This window comes from Xiphophorus maculatus, chromosome 12, assembly GCF_002775205.1.
Source record: "Xiphophorus maculatus strain JP 163 A chromosome 12, X_maculatus-5.0-male, whole genome shotgun sequence".
Lineage (NCBI taxonomy): Eukaryota > Metazoa > Chordata > Actinopteri > Cyprinodontiformes > Poeciliidae > Xiphophorus > Xiphophorus maculatus.
In genome coordinates this window covers 10,870,451-10,894,524 of record NC_036454.1, presented here as the reverse complement: position 1 = coordinate 10,894,524, position 24,074 = coordinate 10,870,451, and the positions used below count along the sequence as shown (strand labels likewise).

The 24,074-nt window shown below is 36.5% G+C and overlaps 1 protein-coding gene across 4 annotated transcripts in view; it reads left to right on the top strand.

Annotated features, from left to right (window-relative positions):
* nsd3 (nuclear receptor binding SET domain protein 3) overlaps positions 1 to 24,074 on the top strand; it is a 63,242-nt gene that overhangs the window by 25,686 nt on the left and 13,482 nt on the right. For 2 of the 4 annotated variants that reach the window (XM_023343692.1, XM_023343691.1), the window contains exons 8-15: positions 14,628 to 14,728; positions 15,643 to 15,688; positions 15,773 to 15,903; positions 17,384 to 17,509; positions 18,964 to 19,090; positions 19,183 to 19,383; positions 22,048 to 22,227; positions 22,706 to 22,852. In XM_023343692.1, coding sequence (XP_023199460.1) covers positions 14,628 to 14,728; positions 15,643 to 15,688; positions 15,773 to 15,903; positions 17,384 to 17,509; positions 18,964 to 19,090; positions 19,183 to 19,383; positions 22,048 to 22,227; positions 22,706 to 22,852 — 1,059 coding nt within the window. The remainder of the gene's footprint in view (positions 1 to 14,627; positions 14,729 to 15,642; positions 15,689 to 15,772; positions 15,904 to 17,383; positions 17,510 to 18,963; positions 19,091 to 19,182; positions 19,384 to 22,047; positions 22,228 to 22,705; positions 22,853 to 24,074) is intronic. The other 2 variants (XM_023343693.1, XM_023343694.1) reach the window with 2 other exon arrangements.

Sequence of the window (24,074 nt, the reverse complement as noted above, 5' to 3'; positions counted from 1 at the left end):
TTCTCAGTCCTGATCTGTTTCAACTGAGGATAGATAGAACTACAGTGATGCGTATTCGTAGTCCTAACCAGCAGCCAATAGCCTCTTGAGTTCCGTTGCTATGGCAAATAATGGTCTCAGCAGGTGTGAGCTCTGAGCTGTGAGCTCTCAAACACACAAGTGTGTTTGAGCAAACACACTTTACTGAAAAAAAGCATTGGAAACAAATCCTTCTTGTTCGGGAACCGTAATACATATTCGAAAAGCGTTTCGAGCGTATGACAGTTCAATGTGTCTTCTGCGATAGTCCCGAGATTCATATCTGTACCTCACTCAGAGCATTTACAGCGATGAGAGAAAGAAATGTTGTGCCCAGATATGAACCGAGATGGGCTGTCACTGTAATTTCAGCAAAAATGAGAAAGTTTGGGTCGCTTAGAGGCAAATTGTGGACAAACCGTAACTGGTATCGACGAGCCGTCTTCACTTTCGAAGAGATCACAGACGTATCTACAAAATGAAATTTGAATGGCATTTCTAGGTGAATTTGTGACGACACAGCAAATCCTCAAAAATAGGGTATTTCTAGGATTTTTCCCATTGAGTTATAATGGGGTTTTTTTCGTAGTTTTTTGCGAATTATGTCGCCACGTTAAGCCCAAATCCCACCAGAAGTAATAGCTCCAATGGCGTGAATTTTCTGCACGTTTTGATACCTCATTTGTAGGTGTGCACCCAGCGGTATGAGCCGCATTAACGGTTACGGAAGAAAAATAAAGTTCTATAATAATAATATTAAAGAGACGCTTCTCTCCGACAATAGTAATAGGTTCCTGCCATTGCTTTGCATGGCAGGCCCCAACTAGAAAATTTCGGAAGAAATTTAGCCGGGGCCTGCCAAGGCGCGCCCGTGGGGTTCGGGCCCGGCGTCGTCACGCCACAAATCGGCATCGACGCTAAAGAACGCCGCAACGTAATCAATGGCACGCGGAGAACCGCAAGAACGTTAAGCGAGGCGGACGTGCACCATTCAGTACGATTTAAAATTTTTGTCAAGGCTTTTATTTTGGAAGTTTTGTTAAACTTCATTTTAAAGTTCCGAACTAATACCATGTGTAACAGTGCTTTGGATGAAAAAGTCATACAAAGCCAAAAACCGCAATTGCATGATGTAAAAATATTCAAGGCTTTTATTTTGAAATTTTCAGTATGCTCCATTTTAAAGTTCTGAACGAATCCCATGTGTAACAGTGCTTTGGATAAAAAAGTCACATAAAGCCAAAAGCGCAATTACCTGATGTAAAAATATGCAAGGCTTTTATTTTGAAATTATTATTATGCTCCATTTTAAAGTTCCGAACTAATCCCATGTGTAACAGTGCTTTGGATGAAAAAGTCACATAAAGCCAAAAAGCGCAATTACCTGATGTAAAAATATTCAAGGCTTTTATTTTGAAATTATTATTATGCTCCATTTTAAAGTTCCGAACAAATCCCATGTGTAACAGTGCTTTGGATGAAAAAGTCATATGCGGCCAAAAAGAGCAATTACATGACGTAAAAATATTCAAGGCTTTTATTTTGAAATTTTCAGTATGCTTCATTTCAGAGGGCCAAACTATTCCATTGTGTAACAGTGCTTTGGATAAAAAAGTCACATAAAGCCAAAAAGCGCAATTACCTGATGTAAAAATATTCAAGGCTTTTATTTTGAAATTATTATTATGCTCCATTTTAAAGTTCCGAACTAATCCCATGTGTAACATTGCTTTGGATGAAAAAGTCAAATAAAGCTCAAAAGAGCAATTACATGATGTAAAAATATTCAAGGCGTTTATTTTGAAATTTTTGTTAAGCTTCATTTTAAAGTTCAAAACTAATCCCATGTGTAACAGTGCTTTGGATGAAAACGTCATATACGGCCAAAAAAAGCAATTACATTATGTAAAAATATTCAAGGCTTTTATTTTGAAATTATTATTATGCTCCATTTTAAAGTTCCGAACTAATCCCATGTGTAACATTGCTTTGGATGAAAAAGTCATATACGGCCAATAAGAGGAATTACGTCATGTAAAATATTCAAGGCTTTTATTTTGAAATTATTATTATGCTCCATTTTAAAGTTCCAAACTAATCCCATGTGTAACAGTTACTGAGTTCAATCAGTTATATACAGCCCATAGCAGCAGGTAGTTCTAAAGGCCAGTTCTCAGTCCTGATCTGTTTCAACTGAGGATAGATAGAACTACAGCGATGCGTATCTGTAGTCCAAATCAGCAGCCAATAGCCTCTTGAGTTCCGTTGCTATGGTAAATAATGGTCTCAGCAGGTGTGAGCTCTGAGCGCTGAGCTCTCAAACACACAATTGTGTGTTTGAGCAAACACATTTTACTGACAAAAAAGCATTGGAAACAAATCCTTCTTGTTCGGGAACCGTAATACATATTCGAAAAGCGTTTGCAGCGTATGACAGTTCAATGTGTCTTCTGCGATAGTCCCGAGATTCATATCTGTACCTCACTCAGAACATTTACAGCGATGAGAGAAAGAAATGTTGTGCCCAGATCTGAAATTCTATTCAAATACATGGGAGAGAGCCTCAGACAGCCTCAGAAAATCCTGTCGCATGACTTTGCTCTGAAGCACCGTGACAGAAAACCGTACGGTCTAGATAAATTTCGAAAACATTTTACCGGAGCAGACAGGCGTATCAATGTCAGGACCGACGTAAAAATATTCAAGGCTTTTATTTTGAAATTTTCAGTATGCTTCATTTCAGAGGGCCAAACTATTCCATTGTGTAACAGTGCTTTGGATAAAAAAGTCACATAAAGCCAAAAAGCGCAATTACCTGATGTAAAAATATTCAAGGCTTTTATTTTGAAATTATTATTATGCTCCATTTTAAAGTTCCGAACTAATCCCATGTGTAACATTGCTTTGGATGAAAAAGTCAAATAAAGCTCAAAAGAGCAATTACATGATGTAAAAATATTCAAGGCGTTTATTTTGAAATTTTTGTTAAGCTTCATTTTAAAGTTCAAAACTAATCCCATGTGTAACAGTGCTTTGGATGAAAACGTCATATACGGCCAAAAAAAGCAATTACATTATGTAAAAATATTCAAGGCTTTTATTTTGAAATTATTATTATGCTCCATTTTAAAGTTCCGAACTAATCCCATGTGTAACATTGCTTTGGATGAAAAAGTCATATACGGCCAATAAGAGGAATTACGTCATGTAAAATATTCAAGGCTTTTATTTTGAAATTATTATTATGCTCCATTTTAAAGTTCCAAACTAATCCCATGTGTAACAGTTACTGAGTTCAATCAGTTATATACAGCCCATAGCAGCAGGTAGTTCTAAAGGCCAGTTCTCAGTCCTGATCTGTTTCAACTGAGGATAGATAGAACTACAGCGATGCGTATCTGTAGTCCAAATCAGCAGCCAATAGCCTCTTGAGTTCCGTTGCTATGGTAAATAATGGTCTCAGCAGGTGTGAGCTCTGAGCGCTGAGCTCTCAAACACACAATTGTGTGTTTGAGCAAACACATTTTACTGACAAAAAAGCATTGGAAACAAATCCTTCTTGTTCGGGAACCGTAATACATATTCGAAAAGCGTTTGCAGCGTATGACAGTTCAATGTGTCTTCTGCGATAGTCCCGAGATTCATATCTGTACCTCACTCAGAACATTTACAGCGATGAGAGAAAGAAATGTTGTGCCCAGATCTGAAATTCTATTCAAATACATGGGAGAGAGCCTCAGACAGCCTCAGAAAATCCTGTCGCATGACTTTGCTCTGAAGCACCGTGACAGAAAACCGTACGGTCTAGATAAATTTCGAAAACATTTTACCGGAGCAGACAGGCGTATCAATGTCAGGACCGACGTAAAAATATTCAAGGCTTTTATTTTGAAATTTGCAGTATGCTTCATTTCAGAGGGCCAAACTATTCCATTGTGTAACAGTGCTTTGGATAAAAAAGTCACATAAAGCCAAAAAGCGCAATTACCTGATGTAAAAATATTCAAGGCTTTTATTTTGAAATTATTATTATGCTCCATTTTAAAGTTCCGAACTAATCCCATGTGTAACATTGCTTTGGATGAAAAAGTCAAATAAAGCTCAAAAGAGCAATTACATGATGTAAAAATATTCAAGGCGTTTATTTTGAAATTTTTGTTAAGCTTCATTTTAAAGTTCAAAACTAATCCCATGTGTAACAGTGCTTTGGATGAAAACGTCATATACGGCCAAAAAAAGCAATTACATTATGTAAAAATATTCAAGGCTTTTATTTTGAAATTATTATTATGCTCCATTTTAAAGTTCCGAACTAATCCCATGTGTAACATTGCTTTGGATGAAAAAGTCATATACGGCCAATAAGAGGAATTACGTCATGTAAAATATTCAAGGCTTTTATTTTGAAATTATTATTATGCTCCATTTTAAAGTTCCAAACTAATCCCATGTGTAACAGTTACTGAGTTCAATCAGTTATATACAGCCCATAGCAGCAGGTAGTTCTAAAGGCCAGTTCTCAGTCCTGATCTGTTTCAACTGAGGATAGATAGAACTACAGCGATGCGTATCTGTAGTCCAAATCAGCAGCCAATAGCCTCTTGAGTTCCGTTGCTATGGTAAATAATGGTCTCAGCAGGTGTGAGCTCTGAGCGCTGAGCTCTCAAACACACAATTGTGTGTTTGAGCAAACACATTTTACTGACAAAAAAGCATTGGAAACAAATCCTTCTTGTTCGGGAACCGTAATACATATTCGAAAAGCGTTTGCAGCGTATGACAGTTCAATGTGTCTTCTGCGATAGTCCCGAGATTCATATCTGTACCTCACTCAGAACATTTACAGCGATGAGAGAAAGAAATGTTGTGCCCAGATCTGAAATTCTATTCAAATACATGGGAGAGAGCCTCAGACAGCCTCAGAAAATCCTGTCGCATGACTTTGCTCTGAAGCACCGTGACAGAAAACCGTACGGTCTAGATAAATTTCGAAAACATTTTACCGGAGCAGACAGGCGTATCAATGTCAGGACCGATTTTGATACTAATCGTGCGATATTTGTGGGCGTGATGGCGATTTCAAAAATGATTTGGGTTGAAAAAGTTGTCTTCATCTCTCACTCTAAGCAGCCAGAAACGCACTCTAACTTGAGCAAAAATGAGAAAGTTTGGGTCGCTTAGAGGCAAATTGTGGACAAACCGTAACTGGTATCGACGAGCCGTCTTCACTTTCGAAGAGATCACAGACGTATCTACAAAATGAAATTTGAATGGCATTTCTAGGTGAATTTGTGACGACACAGCAAATCCTCAAAAATAGGGTATTTCTAGGATTTTTCCCATTGAGTTATAATGGGGTTTTTTTCGTAGTTTTTTGCGAATTATGTCGCCACGTTAAGCCCAAATCCCACCAGAAGTAATAGCTCCAATGGCGTGAATTTTCTGCACGTTTTGATACCTCATTTGTAGGTGTGCACCCAGCGGTACGAGCCGCATTAACGGTTACGGAAGAAAAATAAAGAATAACTAGAAAAACAAAATTTCTGAAGAAATTTAGCCGGGGCCTGCCAAGGCGCGCCCGTGGGGTTCGGGCCCGGCGTGGTCACGCCACAAATCGGCGTTGACGCCAAAGAACGCCGCGACGTAATCAGTGGCACGCGGAGAACCGCAAGAACGTTAAGCGAGGCGGACGTGCACCGTTCGGTACGATTTAAAATGTTGTCGAGGCTTTTATTTTGGAAGTTTTGTTAAACTTCATTTCAAAGGGCCAAACTAATCCCAAGCGTAATAGTCCTTGGGTTAAAATAGTGATATAATGCTCAAAACACAAGTAGCTGATGTAAAAATATTCAAGGCTTTTATTTTGAAATTTTCAGTATGCTTCATTTTAAAGTTCTGAACTAATACCACGTGTAAGAGTGCTTTGGATGAAAAAGTCAAATAAAGCCAAAAAGAGCAATTACGTCATGTAAAAATATTCAAGGCTTTTATTTTGAAATTTTCAGTATGCTTCATTTCAAAGGGCCAAAGTAATACCATGTGTAACAGTGCTTTGGATGAAAAAGTCAAATAAAGCCAAAAAGAGCAATTACGTCATGTAAAAATATTCAAGGCTTTTATTTTAAAATTTTCAGTATGCTTCATTTCAAAGGGCCAAACTAATCCCATGTGTAACAGTGCTTTGGATGAAAAAGTCAAATAAAGCCAAAAAGAGCAATTACGTCATGTAAAAATATTCAAGGCTTTTATTTTGAAATTTTTGTTAAGCTTCATTTCAAAGGGCCAAACTAATACCATGTGTAACAGTGCTTTGGATGAAAAAGTCATACAAAGTCAAAAAGAGCAATTACATGATGTAAAAATATTCAAGGCTTTTATTTTGAAATTATTATTATGCTTAATTTTAAAGTTCCGAACTAATCACATGTGTAACAGTGCTTTGGATGAAAAAGTCATACAAAGCCAAAAAGAGCAATGACCTGATGTAAAAATATTCAAGGCTTTTATTTTGAAATTATTATTATGCTTAATTTTAAAGTTCCGAACTAATCACATGTGTAACAGTGCTTTGGATGAAAAAGTCATACAAAGCCAAAAACAGCAATTGCATGATGTAAAAATATTCAAGGCTTTTATTTTGAAATTATTATTATGCTCCATTTTAAAGTTCCGAACGAATCCCATGTGTAACAGTGCTTTGGATGAAAAAGTCACATAAAGCCAAAAACAGTAATTACCTGATGTAACAACATTCAAGGCTTTTATTTTGAAATTATTATTATGCTCCATTTTAAAGTTCCGAACGAATCCCATGTGTAACAGTGCTTTGGATGAAAAAGTCACATAAAGCCAAAAACAGTAATTACCTGATGTAACAACATTCAAGGCTTTTATTTTGAAATTATTATTATGCTCCATTTTAAAGTTCCGAACTAATCCCATGTGTAACAGTGCTTTGGATGAAAAAGTCAAATAAAGCCAAAAAGAGCAATTACGTCATGTAAAAATATTCAAGGCTTTTATTTTGAAATTATTATTATGCTTAATTTTAAAGTTCCGAACTAATCACATGTGTAACAGTGCTTTGGATGAAAAAGTCATACAAAGCCAAAAACAGCAATTGCATGATGTAAAAATATTCAAGGCTTTTATTTTGAAATTATTATTATGCTCCATTTTAAAGTTCCGAACTAATCCCATGTGTAACAGTGCTTTGGATGAAAAAGTCAAATAAAGCCAAAAACAGCAATTACCTGATGTAAAAATATTCAAGGCTTTTATTTTGAAATTATTATTCTCCATTTTAAAGTTCCAAACTAATCCCATGTGTAACATTGCTTTGGATGAAAAAGTCATATACGGCCAAAAAAAGCAATTACCTGATGTAAAAATATTCAAGGCTTTTATTTTGAAATTATTATTATTCTCCATTTTAAAGTTCCAAAGTAATCCCATGTGTAACAGTGCTTTGGATGAAAACGTCAAATAAAGCCAAAAACAGCAATTACCTGATGTAAAACTATTCAAGGCTTTTATTTTGAAATTATTATTATGCTTAATTTTAAAGTTCCGAACTAATCACATGTGTAACAGTGCTTTGGATGAAAAAGTCATACAAAGCCAAAAACAGCAATTGCATGATGTAAAAATATTCAAGGCTTTTATTTTGAAATTATTATTATGCTCCATTTTAAAGTTCCGAACGAATCCCATGTGTAACAGTGCTTTGGATGAAAAAGTCACATAAAGCCAAAAACAGTAATTACCTGATGTAACAACATTCAAGGCTTTTATTTTGAAATTATTATTATTCTCCATTTTAAAGTTCCAAAGTAATCCCATGTGTAACAGTGCTTTGGATGAAAACGTCAAATAAAGCCAAAAACAGCAATTACCTGATGTAAAACTATTCAAGGCTTTTATTTTGAAATTATTATTATGCTTAATTTTAAAGTTCCGAACTAATCACATGTGTAACAGTGCTTTGGATGAAAAAGTCATACAAAGCCAAAAACAGCAATTGCATGATGTAAAAATATTCAAGGCTTTTATTTTGAAATTATTATTATGCTCCATTTTAAAGTTCCGAACGAATCCCATGTGTAACAGTGCTTTGGATGAAAAAGTCACATAAAGCCAAAAACAGTAATTACCTGATGTAACAACATTCAAGGCTTTTATTTTGAAATTATTATTATGCTCCATTTTAAAGTTCCGAACTAATCCCATGTGTAACAGTGCTTTGGATGAAAAAGTCAAATAAAGCCAAAAAGAGCAATTACGTCATGTAAAAATATTCAAGGCTTTTATTTTGAAATTATTATTATGCTTAATTTTAAAGTTCCGAACTAATCACATGTGTAACAGTGCTTTGGATGAAAAAGTCATACAAAGCCAAAAACAGCAATTGCATGATGTAAAAATATTCAAGGCTTTTATTTTGAAATTATTATTATGCTCCATTTTAAAGTTCCGAACTAATCCCATGTGTAACAGTGCTTTGGATGAAAAAGTCAAATAAAGCCAAAAACAGCAATTACCTGATGTAAAAATATTCAAGGCTTTTATTTTGAAATTATTATTCTCCATTTTAAAGTTCCAAACTAATCCCATGTGTAACATTGCTTTGGATGAAAAAGTCATATACGGCCAAAAAAAGCAATTACCTGATGTAAAAATATTCAAGGCTTTTATTTTGAAATTATTATTATTCTCCATTTTAAAGTTCCAAAGTAATCCCATGTGTAACAGTGCTTTGGATGAAAACGTCAAATAAAGCCAAAAACAGCAATTACCTGATGTAAAACTATTCAAGGCTTTTATTTTGAAATTATTATTATGCTCCATTTTAAAGTTCCAAACTAATCCCATGTGTAACAGTTACTGAGTTAAATCAGTTATATACAGCCCATAGCAGCAGTAGTTCTAAAGGCCAGTTCTCAGTCCTGATCTGTTTCAACTGAGGATAGATAGAACTACAGTGATGCGTATTCGTAGTCCAAATCAGCAGCCAATAGCCTCTTGAGTTCCGTTGCTATGGCAAATAATGGTCTCAGCAGGTGTGAGCTCTGAGCTGTGAGCTCTCAAACACACAAGTGTGTTTGAGCAAACACACTTTACTGAAAAAAAGCATTGGAAACAAATCCTTCTTGTTCGGGAACCGTAATACATATTCGAAAAGCGTTTCGAGCGTATGACAGTTCAATGTGTCTTCTGCGATAGTCCCGAGATTCATATCTGTACCTCACTCAGAGCATTTACAGTGATGAGAGAAAGAAATGTTGTGCCCAGATATGAACCGAGATCGGCTGTCACTGTAATTTCAGCAAAAATGAGAAAGTTTGGGTCGCTTAGAGGCAAATTGTGGACAAACCGTAACTGGTATCGACGAGCCGTCTTCACTTTCGAAGAGATCACAGACGTATCTACAAAATGAAATTTGAATGGCATTTCTAGGTGAATTTGTGACGACACAGCAAATCCTCAAAAATAGGGTATTTCTAGGATTTTTCCCATTGAGTTATAATGGGGTTTTTTTCGTAGTTTTTTGCGAATTATGTCGCCACGTTTACCCCAAATCCCACCACAAGTAATAGCTCCAATGGCGTGAATTTTCTGCACGTTTTGATACCTCATTTGTAGGTGTGCACCCAGCGGTATGAGCCGCATTAACGGTTACGGAAGAAAAATAAAGAATTATAATAATAAAGAGACGCTTCTCTCCGACAATAGTAATAGGTTCCTGCCATTGCTTTGCATGGCAGGCCCCAACTAGAAAATTTCGGAAGAAATTTAGCCGGGGCCTGCCAAGGCGCGCCCGTGGGGTTCGGGCCCGGCGTCGTCACGCCACAAATCGGCATCGACGCTAAAGAACGCCGCGACGTAATCAATGGCACGCGGAGAACCGCAAGAACGTTAAGCGAGGCGGACGTGCACCATTCAGTACGATTTAAAATTTTTGTCAAGGCTTTTATTTTGGAAGTTTTGTTAAACTTCATTTTAAAGTTCCGAACTAATCCCATGTGTAACAGTGCTTTGGATGAAAAAGTCATACAAAGCCAAAAACAGCAATTGCATGATGTAAAAATATTCAAGGCTTTTATTTTGAAATTTTCAGTATGCTCCATTTTAAAGTTCTGAACGAATCCCATGTGTAACAGTGCTTTGGATAAAAAAGTCACATAAAGCCAAAAAGCGCAATTACCTGATGTAAAAATATGCAAGGCTTTTATTTTGAAATTATTATTATGCTCCATTTTAAAGTTCCGAACTAATCCCATGTGTAACAGTGCTTTGGATGAAAAAGTCACATAAAGCCAAAAAGCGCAATTACCTGATGTAAAAATATTCAAGGCTTTTATTTTGAAATTATTATTATGCTCCATTTTAAAGTTCCGAACAAATCCCATGTGTAACAGTGCTTTGGATGAAAAAGTCATATACGGCCAAAAAGAGCAATTACATGACGTAAAAATATTCAAGGCTTTTATTTTGAAATTTTCAGTATGCTTCATTTCAGAGGGCCAAACTATTCCATTGTGTAACAGTGCTTTGGATAAAAAAGTCACATAAAGCCAAAAAGCGCAATTACCTGATGTAAAAATATTCAAGGCTTTTATTTTGAAATTATTATTATGCTCCATTTTAAAGTTCCGAACTAATCCCATGTGTAACATTGCTTTGGATGAAAAAGTCATATACGGCCAATAAGAGCAATTACGTCATGTAAAATATTCAAGGCTTTTATTTTGAAATTATTATTATGCTCCATTTTAAAGTTCCAAACTAATCCCATGTGTAACATTGCTTTGGATGAAAAAGTCATATACGGCCAAAAAGAGCAATTACGTCATGTAAAATATTCAAGGCTTTTATTTTGAAATTTTCAGTATGCTTAATTTTAAAGTTCCAAACTAATCCCATGTGTAACAGTTACTGAGTTCAATCAGTTATATACAGCCCATAGCAGCAGGTAGTTCTAAAGGCCAGTTCTCAGTCCTGATCTGTTTCAACTGAGGATAGATAGAACTACAGCGATGCGTATCTGTAGTCCAAATCAGCAGCCAATAGCCTCTTGAGTTCCGTTGCTATGGTAAATAATGGTCTCAGCAGGTGTGAGCTCTGAGCGCTGAGCTCTCAAACACACAATTGTGTGTTTGAGCAAACACATTTTACTGACAAAAAAGCATTGGAAACAAATCCTTCTTGTTCGGGAACCGTAATACATATTCGAAAAGCGTTTGCAGCGTATGACAGTTCAATGTGTCTTCTGCGATAGTCCCGAGATTCATATCTGTACCTCACTCAGAACATTTACAGCGATGAGAGAAAGAAATGTTGTGCCCAGATCTGAAATTCTATTCAAATACATGGGAGAGAGCCTCAGACAGCCTCAGAAAATCCTGTCGCATGACTTTGCTCTGAAGCACCGTGACAGAAAACCGTACGGTCTAGATAAATTTCGAAAACATTTTACCGGAGCAGACAGGCGTATCAATGTCAGGACCGATTTTGATACTAATCGTGCGATATTTGTGGGCGTGATGGCGATTTCAAAAATGATTTGGGTTGAAAAAGTTGTCTTCATCTCTCACTCTAAGCAGCCAGAAACGCACTCTAACTTGAGCAAAAATGAGAAACTTTGGGTCGCTTAGAGGCAAATTGTGGACAAACCGTAACTGGTATCGACGAGCCGTCTTCACTTTCGAAGAGATCACAGACGTATCTACAAAATGAAATTTGAATGGCATTTCTAGGTGAATTTGTGACGACACAGCAAATCCTCAAAAATAGGGTATTTCTAGGATTTTTCCCATTGAGTTATAATGGGGTTTTTTTCGCAGTTTTTTGCGAATTATGTCGCCACGTTAAGCCCAAATCCCACCAAAAATAATAGCTCCAATGGCGTGAATTTTCTGCACGTTTTGATACCTCATTTGTAGGTGTGCACCCAGCGGTTCGAGCCGCATTAACGGTTACGGAAGAAAAATAAAGAATTATAATAATATTAAAGAGACGCTTGTTGGGTGTAGAGTAATAGGTTCCTGCCATTGCTTTGCATGGCAGGCCCCAATAATACTTAAAGAGACGCTTCTCTCCGACAATAGTAATAGGTTCCTGCCATTGCTTTGCATGGCAGGCCCCAATAAAGAAACACTTTCTCCGACAATAGCAATAGGTTCCTGCCATTGCTTTGCATGGCAGGCCCCAATAATGACCTGGCTGAAAAGAAGAGACATTTTAGAGCAATGTTTCTCAACCCTTTTTTGGGCCAGCGCCCCCCTGTCCATTATCCAGGTCCATTATCTGCCCCATCAAAGAAATTGTAGTCTACTTTGCACTGAATATTATTTTCTTATTAACATTACTGTCACCATTGTTGATGTTTTAATTTTTAAGCTTATTTTTGTATCTATCATAAAAAATATTTGCCCAGAGAACAAAACAGCCACGTGAATAGAAATTATTTTTACAGGCGTCTACAAAAATGCAATGAATGGACATTCAAGTTAAACTCAACAGGCCTAACAGCAGCCAATCAGAGTGGAAAAATATTCTTGTTCTGTGCAACTTTCTGATGTTAGTTGCTAAATCTTGCACAAAGTGACCTGATAAAAGATATACAACAATGCCAGTTTAAACTTTAAACTATTTGCAACAAAAAAAACAGTGCTCTGCAAAAATTAAAACATGGATAGATCTGCAACTATATCAATCATAACTCTTCTTCTCTTCAGTGTTTCTGTGAGTTTCTGGTGGTGCAACTCTGTGCTACCTTCAAGAGAATGGGACATATCATCTATAAAATTTCACCCACATGGCATTTACTGTGCAAACCAAACCTTTCAGTGGAAAAACTAAAGTTCCAGATCCTTTTAATGCCATACAAATATGGGATAGAAAAATGGATTATATCTTTATATAGATCTGTCTATTGATTTATAGATTAATAGTTTTGCAGAAATTATAAAGAACAAAGCTGGTTCTTAATCAAATCCTAATGAGTCAAATTGAAAGTGTCATGGAATCATCAGCCTCATGACATTAACACTCACATAAAAAGTAATATTGATAAAATAAGTATATCAAATCCAATTAAAAACATAAATATGTGATAAGTTCTTTACTGTCTATAAGGTATATTTCTTTTTGGTACTAGATGTGGTCTCAACAAACTCGTGGCACTTCAACAATATTATCTTACCTTTTATCTGAAAACAGTGTCTGTTCTTGCCATCCAGTCTGCTGTACTAATTAATTATTGCTCAAAAGGTTTTGCCATACAAGTTTATTCCTCTTTATTTAATTTAGTTTCTTAGTTTATTCTTGCATTTTGTTATTCATTCATTTCCATTTAGTTTTCTTTGATTAGTAGTATCCTCTCTTGGTTTATTGTTATGTTCTCTTTAGTTTCTTTCTCTTTATTTTTATTTTATTGTTTATTGACGCTCAACGCCACCAGTAATTTTCACTCATCGTGCTATTCACCTGCTGCGCCGCCTAATCATCATGTGTTTCACATTATGTGTTGATTTGCCACTCATTTTGATTTTTCACTGCTCAGTATCGGATTCTCTGTTTTTATGCCCTGATTCACATCTAGTTTGTTTCTACGTCCCGGTCCTCCGGTTTCTGAGTTTTCCACAATGTGCGCGTATAAAATGAGCGCTGTCTATCGTGGTATCACCCATGGAAGGATTTTTTATTATTATTATTTAAATGGATTCATTTTTCAGAGGGATACACAGTGAGGGTATCGTGATTTTAGTCATTACATGTTTATAAGAGCGATATTCTGTTGTCCTTCCATGGAAGCGGGAAATAAAACACTTTTTTTAAAATATAAGTTGCTGCTTTGACATGATCACAGCACTGCCAAAACATATGTACAAAACCCCTCAATAAAACATAAAATATTTGAAAATCAGACACCAGACAAGTGCATCACAGCAACGTCATCAGCCGGTGAACACTGAACTGATGCGGTGAAGCTGCGCCAAGAAGCTAACGAACACTGAAGAGAAGAAGAGCTACCCTCGATACAGTCGTAGCCAAGCATGTTTTAATGTTACACAATACAATTTTAGCAAGTTGCTCAAAGTCTGGAATGGTTTTGTTGTGCATTTAAGAAGTAAAGTTTACCTTCGAGCAAACGCCCCCCTTTTGAAAACATTTCCGCTAGCGCCCCCTGCCGTCCTCTGAACGCGGTACCGCCCCCGTTGAGAAACGCTATTTTAGAGGAATAAAGCAAAAAGTAATAATTAAACCTCGCTCTCTCATTGTGCTCCAACCTTATTAAATGTTACAGACGACTAATTAAAGGTGAAAGGTTTGTACAAGGTGCTGATAGAAGCTGTACCAGTGGGTGTGGCACTAGTGATTGTATTTTTTAATTAAATGCTAATTTGGGATATTTTTCTCCACTTAAAAGATGAACTCAAATTAAAGGTTGGACTTTTCTGCATTTCTTTAGGTAGAAAAGTTAGTTTTAGGGCTTTCTGCTCATCTTTACCAGCAGTGCCAAAATAAACAGGTTTTTTTTCCTTATATTTGTTCTCTGTGTGATACAAAGTGCAAGTTGCTTACTATTTATTTATTTTCGCTTTCAGGCTCTCAGGAGAGGAAGCCTCAGCGGCGGTCAGTCCGGAGCAGATCTGAGTCAGAGAGAGGCACCGATCCCATCCCGAAGAAGAAAACTAAAAAAGAACAGGTATGAGTCTACCTCCGCTCACCTGCAGGGAAAATGCTGGAGATCTGGCTTCTTTCTCGTTATTTTACGCTGCACGATAAAACTGAAATAAATCATGAGCTCAGATTTCCTCCACAGTGAACGTTTCAGATTAAATTGCTGCAGATTAGGGCTGGATGATGTAAAAATTAAATCTTGGATTTTATTTTTATGATTGATTCAGATTTTCATAGATTTTTTTTTATTTCTTTATTTTCTTCCTTTCTTATTTTTCTAAAAGAGACATAACTCCTGAAAATGTTTTTAAAAAGTGGCTTTTATTTCATTCATGAGATTTTGTTTTGTTTAATTACAAGAATAATACCATACAATTAGCAGAAAAAAAGCAATTTTACCACAAAAAATTTGTTTTAATGAGAAAAAATATTTAATAAAGTTATCAGGATCTGATGTGACCCGCTCAGTTTATTATTTATTACATTTGATATTTATTACGATTATTTCAAGGTTCTGCTACTGATGATGATTTGATGCCAGTGTGTTTATAAGTATTTTTTTATCTATTATTTTTATTTTATTTTTTATTTTACATAATTTTTTGTGTAAGAATTGTAAAATTATTATAAAATTAAAATTTTATTGTGGTAAAGTTATGAATTTATTATTGTAATAAATAAAAAAATCATAGCCAGCCTTAATATTTTTTGTCGTGTTGTTTCCTTGAATTTAAAGTTTATATAAATAGAATATTGTGAAACAAGATGGCGGCCTGGGACACGCTGACATCACTCTGAACTATGGAAACCTGAGGAGTGGATCGGTGGAAAGATTTTCCAAAAATTAAATATTCTACCCTGTTAATCAAAACAGTCAATTTAAGTTAAACAAATTGGAAAACACAGAGTTTATTAAAGTGTGAAATTTGTGTTTCTCAGGCTGAGATGGCTCCAGAAACCACGCTGAAGACGGGATCACAGAAAGGTATAAAATACTCAACACCTCCTCAAACCCAGCAACTATAAACTCCTTCATAACTTACATGAAATCCATGCCATCCTCCCGAAGGAGCCAGTGAGATCTCAGATGCGTGCAAACCGCTGAAGAAGAGAAGCAGAGCGTCAACAGACGTCGAAATGGCTTCGTCTCAGTACAGAGATACGTCTGATTCCGACTCCAGGGGTCTCAACGACCCACAGGTGGGCTTCAAATGAAACAACACACACAGAAATGAGAAGACACTGATGTAATAAAAGAAATAGCACATCCTGTCATTCCTGTATCATAAAAGACACAGAACCGACTGCATTCACATCAACATATAGCAGTATTTCTTAAAACTTGTTCAGACTGAGAATCATGTAACCCATTTAACAAAGACTCACGGACAACCTAGCTTGAAATCAACATCTTAATATATACAACCTGAAATTAAAATATTGGTCTCTTAACTAATGAGAAGGGTGGTGCTGTTTACATTTAAGGTGTTTTGAGTTATATACAGATTCAGTGTGTGGACTCTAAGCTTCCCAATTATGTCAAACACATGGAAATAAAAGAAGAAGTTGTTCTTTACTACAAATGTTGTGCACATTAACATCATTTTAGGGCTATTTGTAATTAAGAAGCGTAATAAAAGAAAAATAGACTTGAGTGGCTTTGGCAGAAACAAAAATCCTCTTCTGCACCATTAAACATAAAAATTATCCACCCATTTCTATCCATCGTATTTATTTGCTGATTCAAATCCTTTTAAATAAAAAAATAATTTTGTTTACGTGTGCTCAGAGCATTATAAGCAGGCAAAGTCCTAAAAACTAAAACACAACTCTACGTGTTGAACTTTGAGCTAACACCAAGGTACATGCAGTACCTCGCGGACCACTAGGGGGCGGCCACAAACCACAGTTTGAGAAAGATCGACCCCAAATCATTTCAGGCGACGTGACGGACGTCGGAAGTGAGGGACGGGAGTACTATACTGAACAAAGTTTTCCCAAGTTGTTTTTGCCACTTTATTCATGGCTTCTACTCGTTCGAGTCCAGGTAATTTGTCTGTGAACGTAACATGCCTGATTGGGGCTCATAGACGGCGGTATTTACAAAAGTTGGAAATAGCTAGCTTAGAAACCGACCCGAACATCCTTCCTGTCACGGGTTGATCAAATTACCGACTGTGCCTGAATTCACACCACACGATTTATATCACTATGTCATAAACAGTGTTTACTTTTACACCGGAGTAGCATTAAAAACGCACAAAAGACGAGATGCTAGCCAGTTTTTGTTGGTTTTTTTTGCATACAATACATGCTAGGCTACATGACGATGCGGCATTGTTTCCATGGTTACGGTTAGACGCGTACCTTCTCCATAATGCGATATTTGTTATCTTTCTAATCATACAGCGCCCTATGAAAATTTCTTAAGTAAAATCAACTTAATAAAGGCGATATTAGGTAACAGACGTCTGTTTTTAGACTGGCTTTAAAGGAGCGCATTGATTGTTTTGATGTCCGTCATGGCGGAGCGGAAGCAGTTCTGGAGAGCGGGACGTCACGTGCAAAGGGTCGATAGAGATGAATGCTTTATTGTCGAGAAGCTTTTTAAGATAAATTTAAACTGGTAAAGCTTATCTAAGCACAGATTAAAGTAATCTCATCCCTAATAATTCTCCAGGGATTATTTGGGAAGAGCCTGGACAGTCCAGCAGCGGCAGACGCTGACGCTTCTGACACTCAGTCTGTGGACTCCGGTTTGTCCCGTCAAGACAGCGGTACCGGACAGAGAGACACGGTGTGCCAGGTAAGACTGGTCTCTGCTGGATTACAAGTTTTCAAACCGAAAATATTCACATCTTTTATTTATTTTTTATTATCTGTATTGGTTCACAAGGAAGCAAGTTTTACAAAACATAACCTCACAATATCATAATGCCAATTTAAATATTTAAGAAGAAAAGAAAAATAGACCAGTCCATCCTAATAAATAAAACACCTTTTGCAAGTCTGTTTCTCAGAAAAAGATAACACTGTTTGAAGTGTTATGCAAATATTGGTACCATTAAATACCAATATTTAATGTAATTTTCTTTAACTTTAAATAAATGGTAAGAAATACAAATAAATTAATAAAAATACACAAACTAAAGACATATTAAATCATGATAAATGAAACCAAATCTCCTGAGCCTCACAGAGTCTAATTATGTCAACATAAATTAAATTGTTTGATCTTGTTCTTGATTGTCAACTAATTTAATAATCAATTAATTGTTAAGTGGAGTATACATACTCTGAAAAAGGCTATTTGATGACAGAACAACACACTTAAAGCAGTAATTAAGCTAAAACTATACAAAAAAGTAGACATTTTACGTTTAAGATGAAAAATAAAAACATTTTTGTTATTTTCTACACATTACTCCTTTAGTAGTGTAGTTCTAGCTTCACCTGGTTCAAATTCTGTAAGAAAAAAAACTCATTACTTGCCTTTCCCTATCCAATTATTAATCACTTAATCCAAAAAATAATCAACAGATCAGCCCTGTGCTGTATTGATGTCGAGCAGAAAGGGTTAAGCTTTTCACGTTGTTAGAAGTTTTGTATTTTTTTTCATAGCAGAGGCATCGTTTGCTACAAATGATCAAGTATTCACTAAAGAAATGCTATGTTATTATAGTTTAGGTAATAAAATGTTTATTTTGTCATTCAAAAAGGAATTAAATTACTTGCTTATATGCTTATTTTATGTATCAGAAATACATTAAATGGTTAAATGAAAAATATGCAGAATTTACCTTTTTTAAAATCAGATTAATTAATAATTGTTGTTCATTATGTATCTCAAAAAGAACAATCATATCATATAATATGCAGGAGTTAGTCATAAATGCTAGTTTTCATTTGTAGTCCCTCAAGCTACGATCAATATAAATACAATATATTACAATGTAATCAGACAACTTAACAAGCTTCTTCCAAATCATCCAAATCATCATTGGAAGAATGATTTCTTCCAAATCATTCTTCCAAATCATAGTTCATTACAAACATATTCATTAGTTTCAGCCCAGTTACACAAATATTTCTAAAGACCTGCAGCTTTAACTGTGGCAAAAGCTTGTTCTGCAAAGTGTTTTATCTTAGATTTTTTTTAGTGTTACACTATTTTGTGTTAGATTAAAAGACAATGTCCCAGCTAAGTACTGAGTACTTTTGCAAGGCCCTGAGTCATTAGATGATGTGTGCGTTCTTTAGATCTGCGAGGCGTACGGGGAGGGTTTGGTCGTGTGTGAAGGTGATTGCAGCAGACAGTTCCACCTGGAGTGTCTCGGCCTGTCGTCTCCCCCGGAGGGCCGATTCACCTGCACTGAATGTAGAAATGGTGAGAGCAAAGACAGTTTCCCCCTAAATGTCCTGAGCTGAGTTCGTTTCTTTTGTTATGACTTTCTGCTGTTTTATTTTTCTCTCTTTTAGGCAATCATCCTTGTTTTAGCTGTAAATCAGTTGATCCGGAGGTGACTCGTTGTTCCATGTCTGGATGCGGATGCTTCTACCACGAGGACTGTGTCCGGAAGCTGCCGGGCGCCACCAGCGGTTCTGGTGGAGGGTTCTGCTGCCCGCAGCACAGCTGCTCCACTTGCTGTCTAGAGCGAGACCTGCAGCGAGCCAGCAAAGGTGAAGCAGGTTCTGCTTCATTTGTTTTCTGTTTTAAAGGTGACCCATTATGCTTCTTTGAATGGGTTGGAATAAATCTATGGTCTGTACAAAACATGTAAAAAAAACATTTTTGCACAAAATCATTCTTAGATAATGAGATTTTAGTCTGCTCAATTCTGCCTATTTTGAGCTCTGTTAAGGTCTCTTGTCACTTTAAATCCAAATAAATTGCTGCTGGTCATGCCCCCTAACTCAGCGTTTACTCTCACACATGAAAACAACCGTGCATCTTTGAAAAGTATTTGTAGCACCTCCTGCACAACCAGCAAGAATGCAGCAAGTGGCTTCTGGACAGTAATTCAACAACAAAACACTTGTCTCTTCCAGTAGCCATTGTACAGGCCATACAACGGTAAAACCAGCTGACCAAACATGCCAAAGCTCTGACTGGGTTGCTAGGTAACTTGTTTGTGTTTGTCTGGGGTTGCTAGGTAGCGGCACATTTGTGATGATACATTCCAAAGGTTTTTGAAACCAAATTTGGTACAAATTTTTCAGACACCAAAAAATCTTTAGCTTATTGACAAAAAGTGGCTGAGTGTTTTTTTTTAAGTGCTTGGGTTGTGTTTAAGAAGCAGTAGAGACAAAAATGGAAGTTTAAAGTAAAATATGAATATTGCATAATTGGTATCCTTTAAGTTCCACTTTGAGTCTGGTTACTGGAACTTTGCATTTACAAAGTGGGGAAAAGGTTAATTTGCTTTAGAAAAAGTTTATAAACAAATGAAATTACAAGGTAATTTAATAAAAAGGCAAAATCAATTTACTGGTGAATTGGTACAATATTGGAAATAATTTGCTATAGAAAGAAATAAGAGTCTCTTAAAAATAGTTTTGTTTGGAGCAGATAAACTTAGAGACACATCTAGAATTTTTAGTGATTCAGAACATCCAGTTCTCTGGTTTAAATGAGGTGTACCTGGAAGACCATCGGGGACAGCGCTATTGCTATGTTCCTGGAAATGGATGATGATGATACGTCATCATGCTGCAAATAAACCAAATGAAAAAAGGAAGAAATGGCCTTCATCTCACCCAAGGGGAGACCATCATCCTGTGACATTGCTGGTGCTATTTCTCTCTGACAATAGTTACAGTAAAGCTTGTATTCAAGCTACTTTGAAAAACAGATGGACAGTCTGTTTATTCAGACAGCTAGAAGGAAATGTATCAGAAACAGGTAGTGGCAGCATCATGCTGGATGCTTTTCTTCAGCAGGGACAAGAAAGACGATCAGAGGAAATGTAAAGATGGGCGGCTTTGTGTATTTAATGCTTATTTATTTTATACACAATCCTAGAAATCACTCTTAGCTCTTTGGTTATTTGTTTAATTTTCAGTTTATTTTTAGCTGTAATTGGATCCAAAAAATAATTTAAATAACTGGATACCCAGAACAACAACAAAATAAAGATAAATATGTCTACTGAAATTAGATGGCCACGCATTCATTTATATATGCACAATTTATTAAATTGGAATAGTCATCAAAATGACAATTTATGCAATATTTTAATCTTGAAGAACTCCTTTATTATATATTTAGTGCTGTTTTGTGCACAACAGCATAAAATAATAAGTTATTGAAAGCAAGCAAGGGACGCTAACTCCCCTGGCTTGGGTAAGCGTAAAAGCGAGAGGAAAAACTCACAGCTCTATTTTTTTCGTAATGGTTTTTGTGTGCCACTCACTTCCTAATGCTGCCCTGGGCAACTGCCCATATTGCCCACATCAAAAAGGAGATTTTCAGTTACATTTCATTTGAATTTAGAAGGCAGCAGCATTTGTTGAGGCATTGACAAACAGAAAAACGTGACAATTTTTCAGATTTAAAATGTCTAATGAGCTCTCTACCAATGAAGAGACTGTAAATACAAATTTTTCTGTTATTTTTTTAATGCAACTCGAGTTGCTGTGCTGTGATTTGGCTTTAAAATCTTATTTGATAAACTCCTTCAAAGCATGCAGTAGCTATTCCTGTCACTGCAATTACAGTTTAAGTCCACAAAGGAATATGACCTACCTTCTTTTCTAGTTTATTTAAAGGCGACCTATTACACAAAATGCACCTTTTGTATGTTTCTTCTTATTCCCATTTGTGTCTTAGTGCTTCAAAAAACAGCTCAAGCATTTAGAAAAACAAACATAAAACACCCAGCCGTTTCTGGCAACCAGTTAATGTTTTGTAGTATCTGGAAAATGAGCCGTTTCAAAAACTTCCTACTTGTTAAGTCACCTTTGATGAGTACTGCGCCGTTACCTAGCAACCCCAGCTGAGCTCCAGCACATTTGATCAGCTGGCCTTACATCTGTATGCACTGTGCAATAGCTGCTGGAAAAGACAGGTGTTTTATTGCTGACTTACCATCCAGAACCACTTGCTGCATTCTTATTGGTTGTACAGGAGGCTCCACTTCTGCTTTTCAAACATGTACCTTTGTATAATTGCTTGTCTATTTGTAGCTATTTTCCCGTGCGAATGCAAGCACATTTCGCTCTTAGTCCTATCCTAACCTATTCAAGGAAGTGTAATAGGTCACCTTTAAAATAAAGTCAACATTGAAGGAAAGTTTTCTGCTCTGTACCTAACCTGTGATGATAAAGGTATGGTTCGTTTTGCAGGCCGTCTGATTCGTTGTATCCGCTGCCCGTTGGCTTATCACCCCAGCGACGGCTGCCTGGCCGCCGGCAGCGTCATCCTCACCCATCACATCATGATCTGCAGCAACCACGGCAGCGCCAAGAAGAACGGCCTCCTCTCGTCCCCCGTCAACGTCGGCTGGTGCTTTCTGTGTGCCAGAGGTAAGCCTTCACCACTGGACGCGCTGCCATCTTGACTTCATCACTGCTCAGTGTTTTGGCTTCAGCCCAGAGTTAGCCTCTCATGGGTTAAAAGTTACATTTGATATTTTAATGTGTAGATATTTTGATTTGTGTTTCATGTTTAGGGATTTTGTTCATGAAAACTTGTGCTGTGTTTGTTTTTTCCATCGTAATATTAATAACCCCAGGCTTTCACACTGCACTCCACTTGAATTAGGCAGTAAACAGGTTTTCCAATCAGCCAATTAGGCCCAACACTTAGCGCTGAGTTGAGTGCACTGTTTGGCCTCTTTTACGTCGGGACAAACGTTTTTTGTTTACTACTTCTGAATGTGTGTGAGGCTGTGCTTGTGTGTGTGTGTGTGTGTGTGTGTGTTTTTCTTTCTGTGTGAAATTTGGGTAATTTTCGAGTTTGACTGCGGCTCACCCCCCGTCTCTTCCTGTGTGTCTTGTGTAGGGCTGTTAGTGCAAGACCTTACTGACACCATATTAAGTTCATATGCCTATAAGTCCCACTACCTTCTGACTGAGTCAAATCGTGCTGAGTTGAAATTACCTATGATTCCCTCTCCTTCGTCAGCTACCAAAAAGAATGTTGGGAAAGGTAACTGAACAGTTTTTCTCTTTCTCCTTGTCCCCCCCTCCTCCCTTGGTCCGTGTTTGTGTTGTGCCTGCTCCCGTTCTGATTCAGTTTCCCCCTTTTTGCATACGTCTTTCATTTCAAAGCCTTCAGGTGCAGAGTTAATTAACTGATTACACATGCAGTTCATTTCAATGCAGAGTGACGCAAAGGAGCCTCAGCCCAGTTCCAGATAAAAGCAGGCCTCATGCAAGAATAGTTTTTTTTTTTTGTTTGTTTTTTGGTTGTGCCTGAATGTGAAGTTTAGCAGACAATGATGATTTATAGCAGGTTATTCTACAAACACGACATGAGCTAAATGTAGCAGGATCAGTTCAATTCTGGTGAGTAAGGAGGAGGATTAGGGCTACTGTGGGAAAAGAAATCTGATTTTAATATCAGAAGTGAGTTTAAAAAAATAATAATCTGGCTTTTTTTTCTCATAATTTAATAATGAGGGTCCTTCTGAAAATATGATATTATTGAGTTTATGGGGTAGGAGTTTATAAGTTTCTTACTTCTTCGTACTCCTATTTGAGTATGTTAAGATAATTGTGGTACAAAAATATATTTTTGCATTCCTTTTTTAGGTGTGTGATTTTATACTTCTATAATGTACAAAATAAAATAAATACAAATAAATAATAATAATTTGGACTTTTCTCTCGGAATTCAGTTTTTTCTTTTTTTTTGAGAATTCTGACTTCTCAGGGAAGTTTAATTCATTTCGTATTATTTAGGAGTTTTAGAGTAAACGGCTGAATACAAAAGCAGGCCGCACTTTACAGATTTTCATTGTAAATTTTCTACCAGAATTTTCTACAGTAAATCTTATTAAAATACATCTGAAATCTGGCTGTAATAATTCGTCTGAATATTGACTGAACTCTGATCCAGAACTGCACAGCATTCTGGGAGATGTAGTGAGAGGAAAGACTTTAGCAGCTCAAACTCTCATGGAGAGTTTAGTAAGGTTGGTGGCATCAGCTAACTCACTCATTATTTGGTTACCTAGCAACTCATTCACTCTTTGGTTACCTAGCAACAACCTGTTGAGTAACTTGTCCAGCAACAGTTCCAGGTTTTGCCACTGTGCCTCATATCTGCTTAATAATAAACGACATAGTGAAAACTGGATAAAACAAGAAAGGTCCCATCACTGGGTTGGGAGTATTTCAAATATATTTAAAACAAAAGAAATTAATCA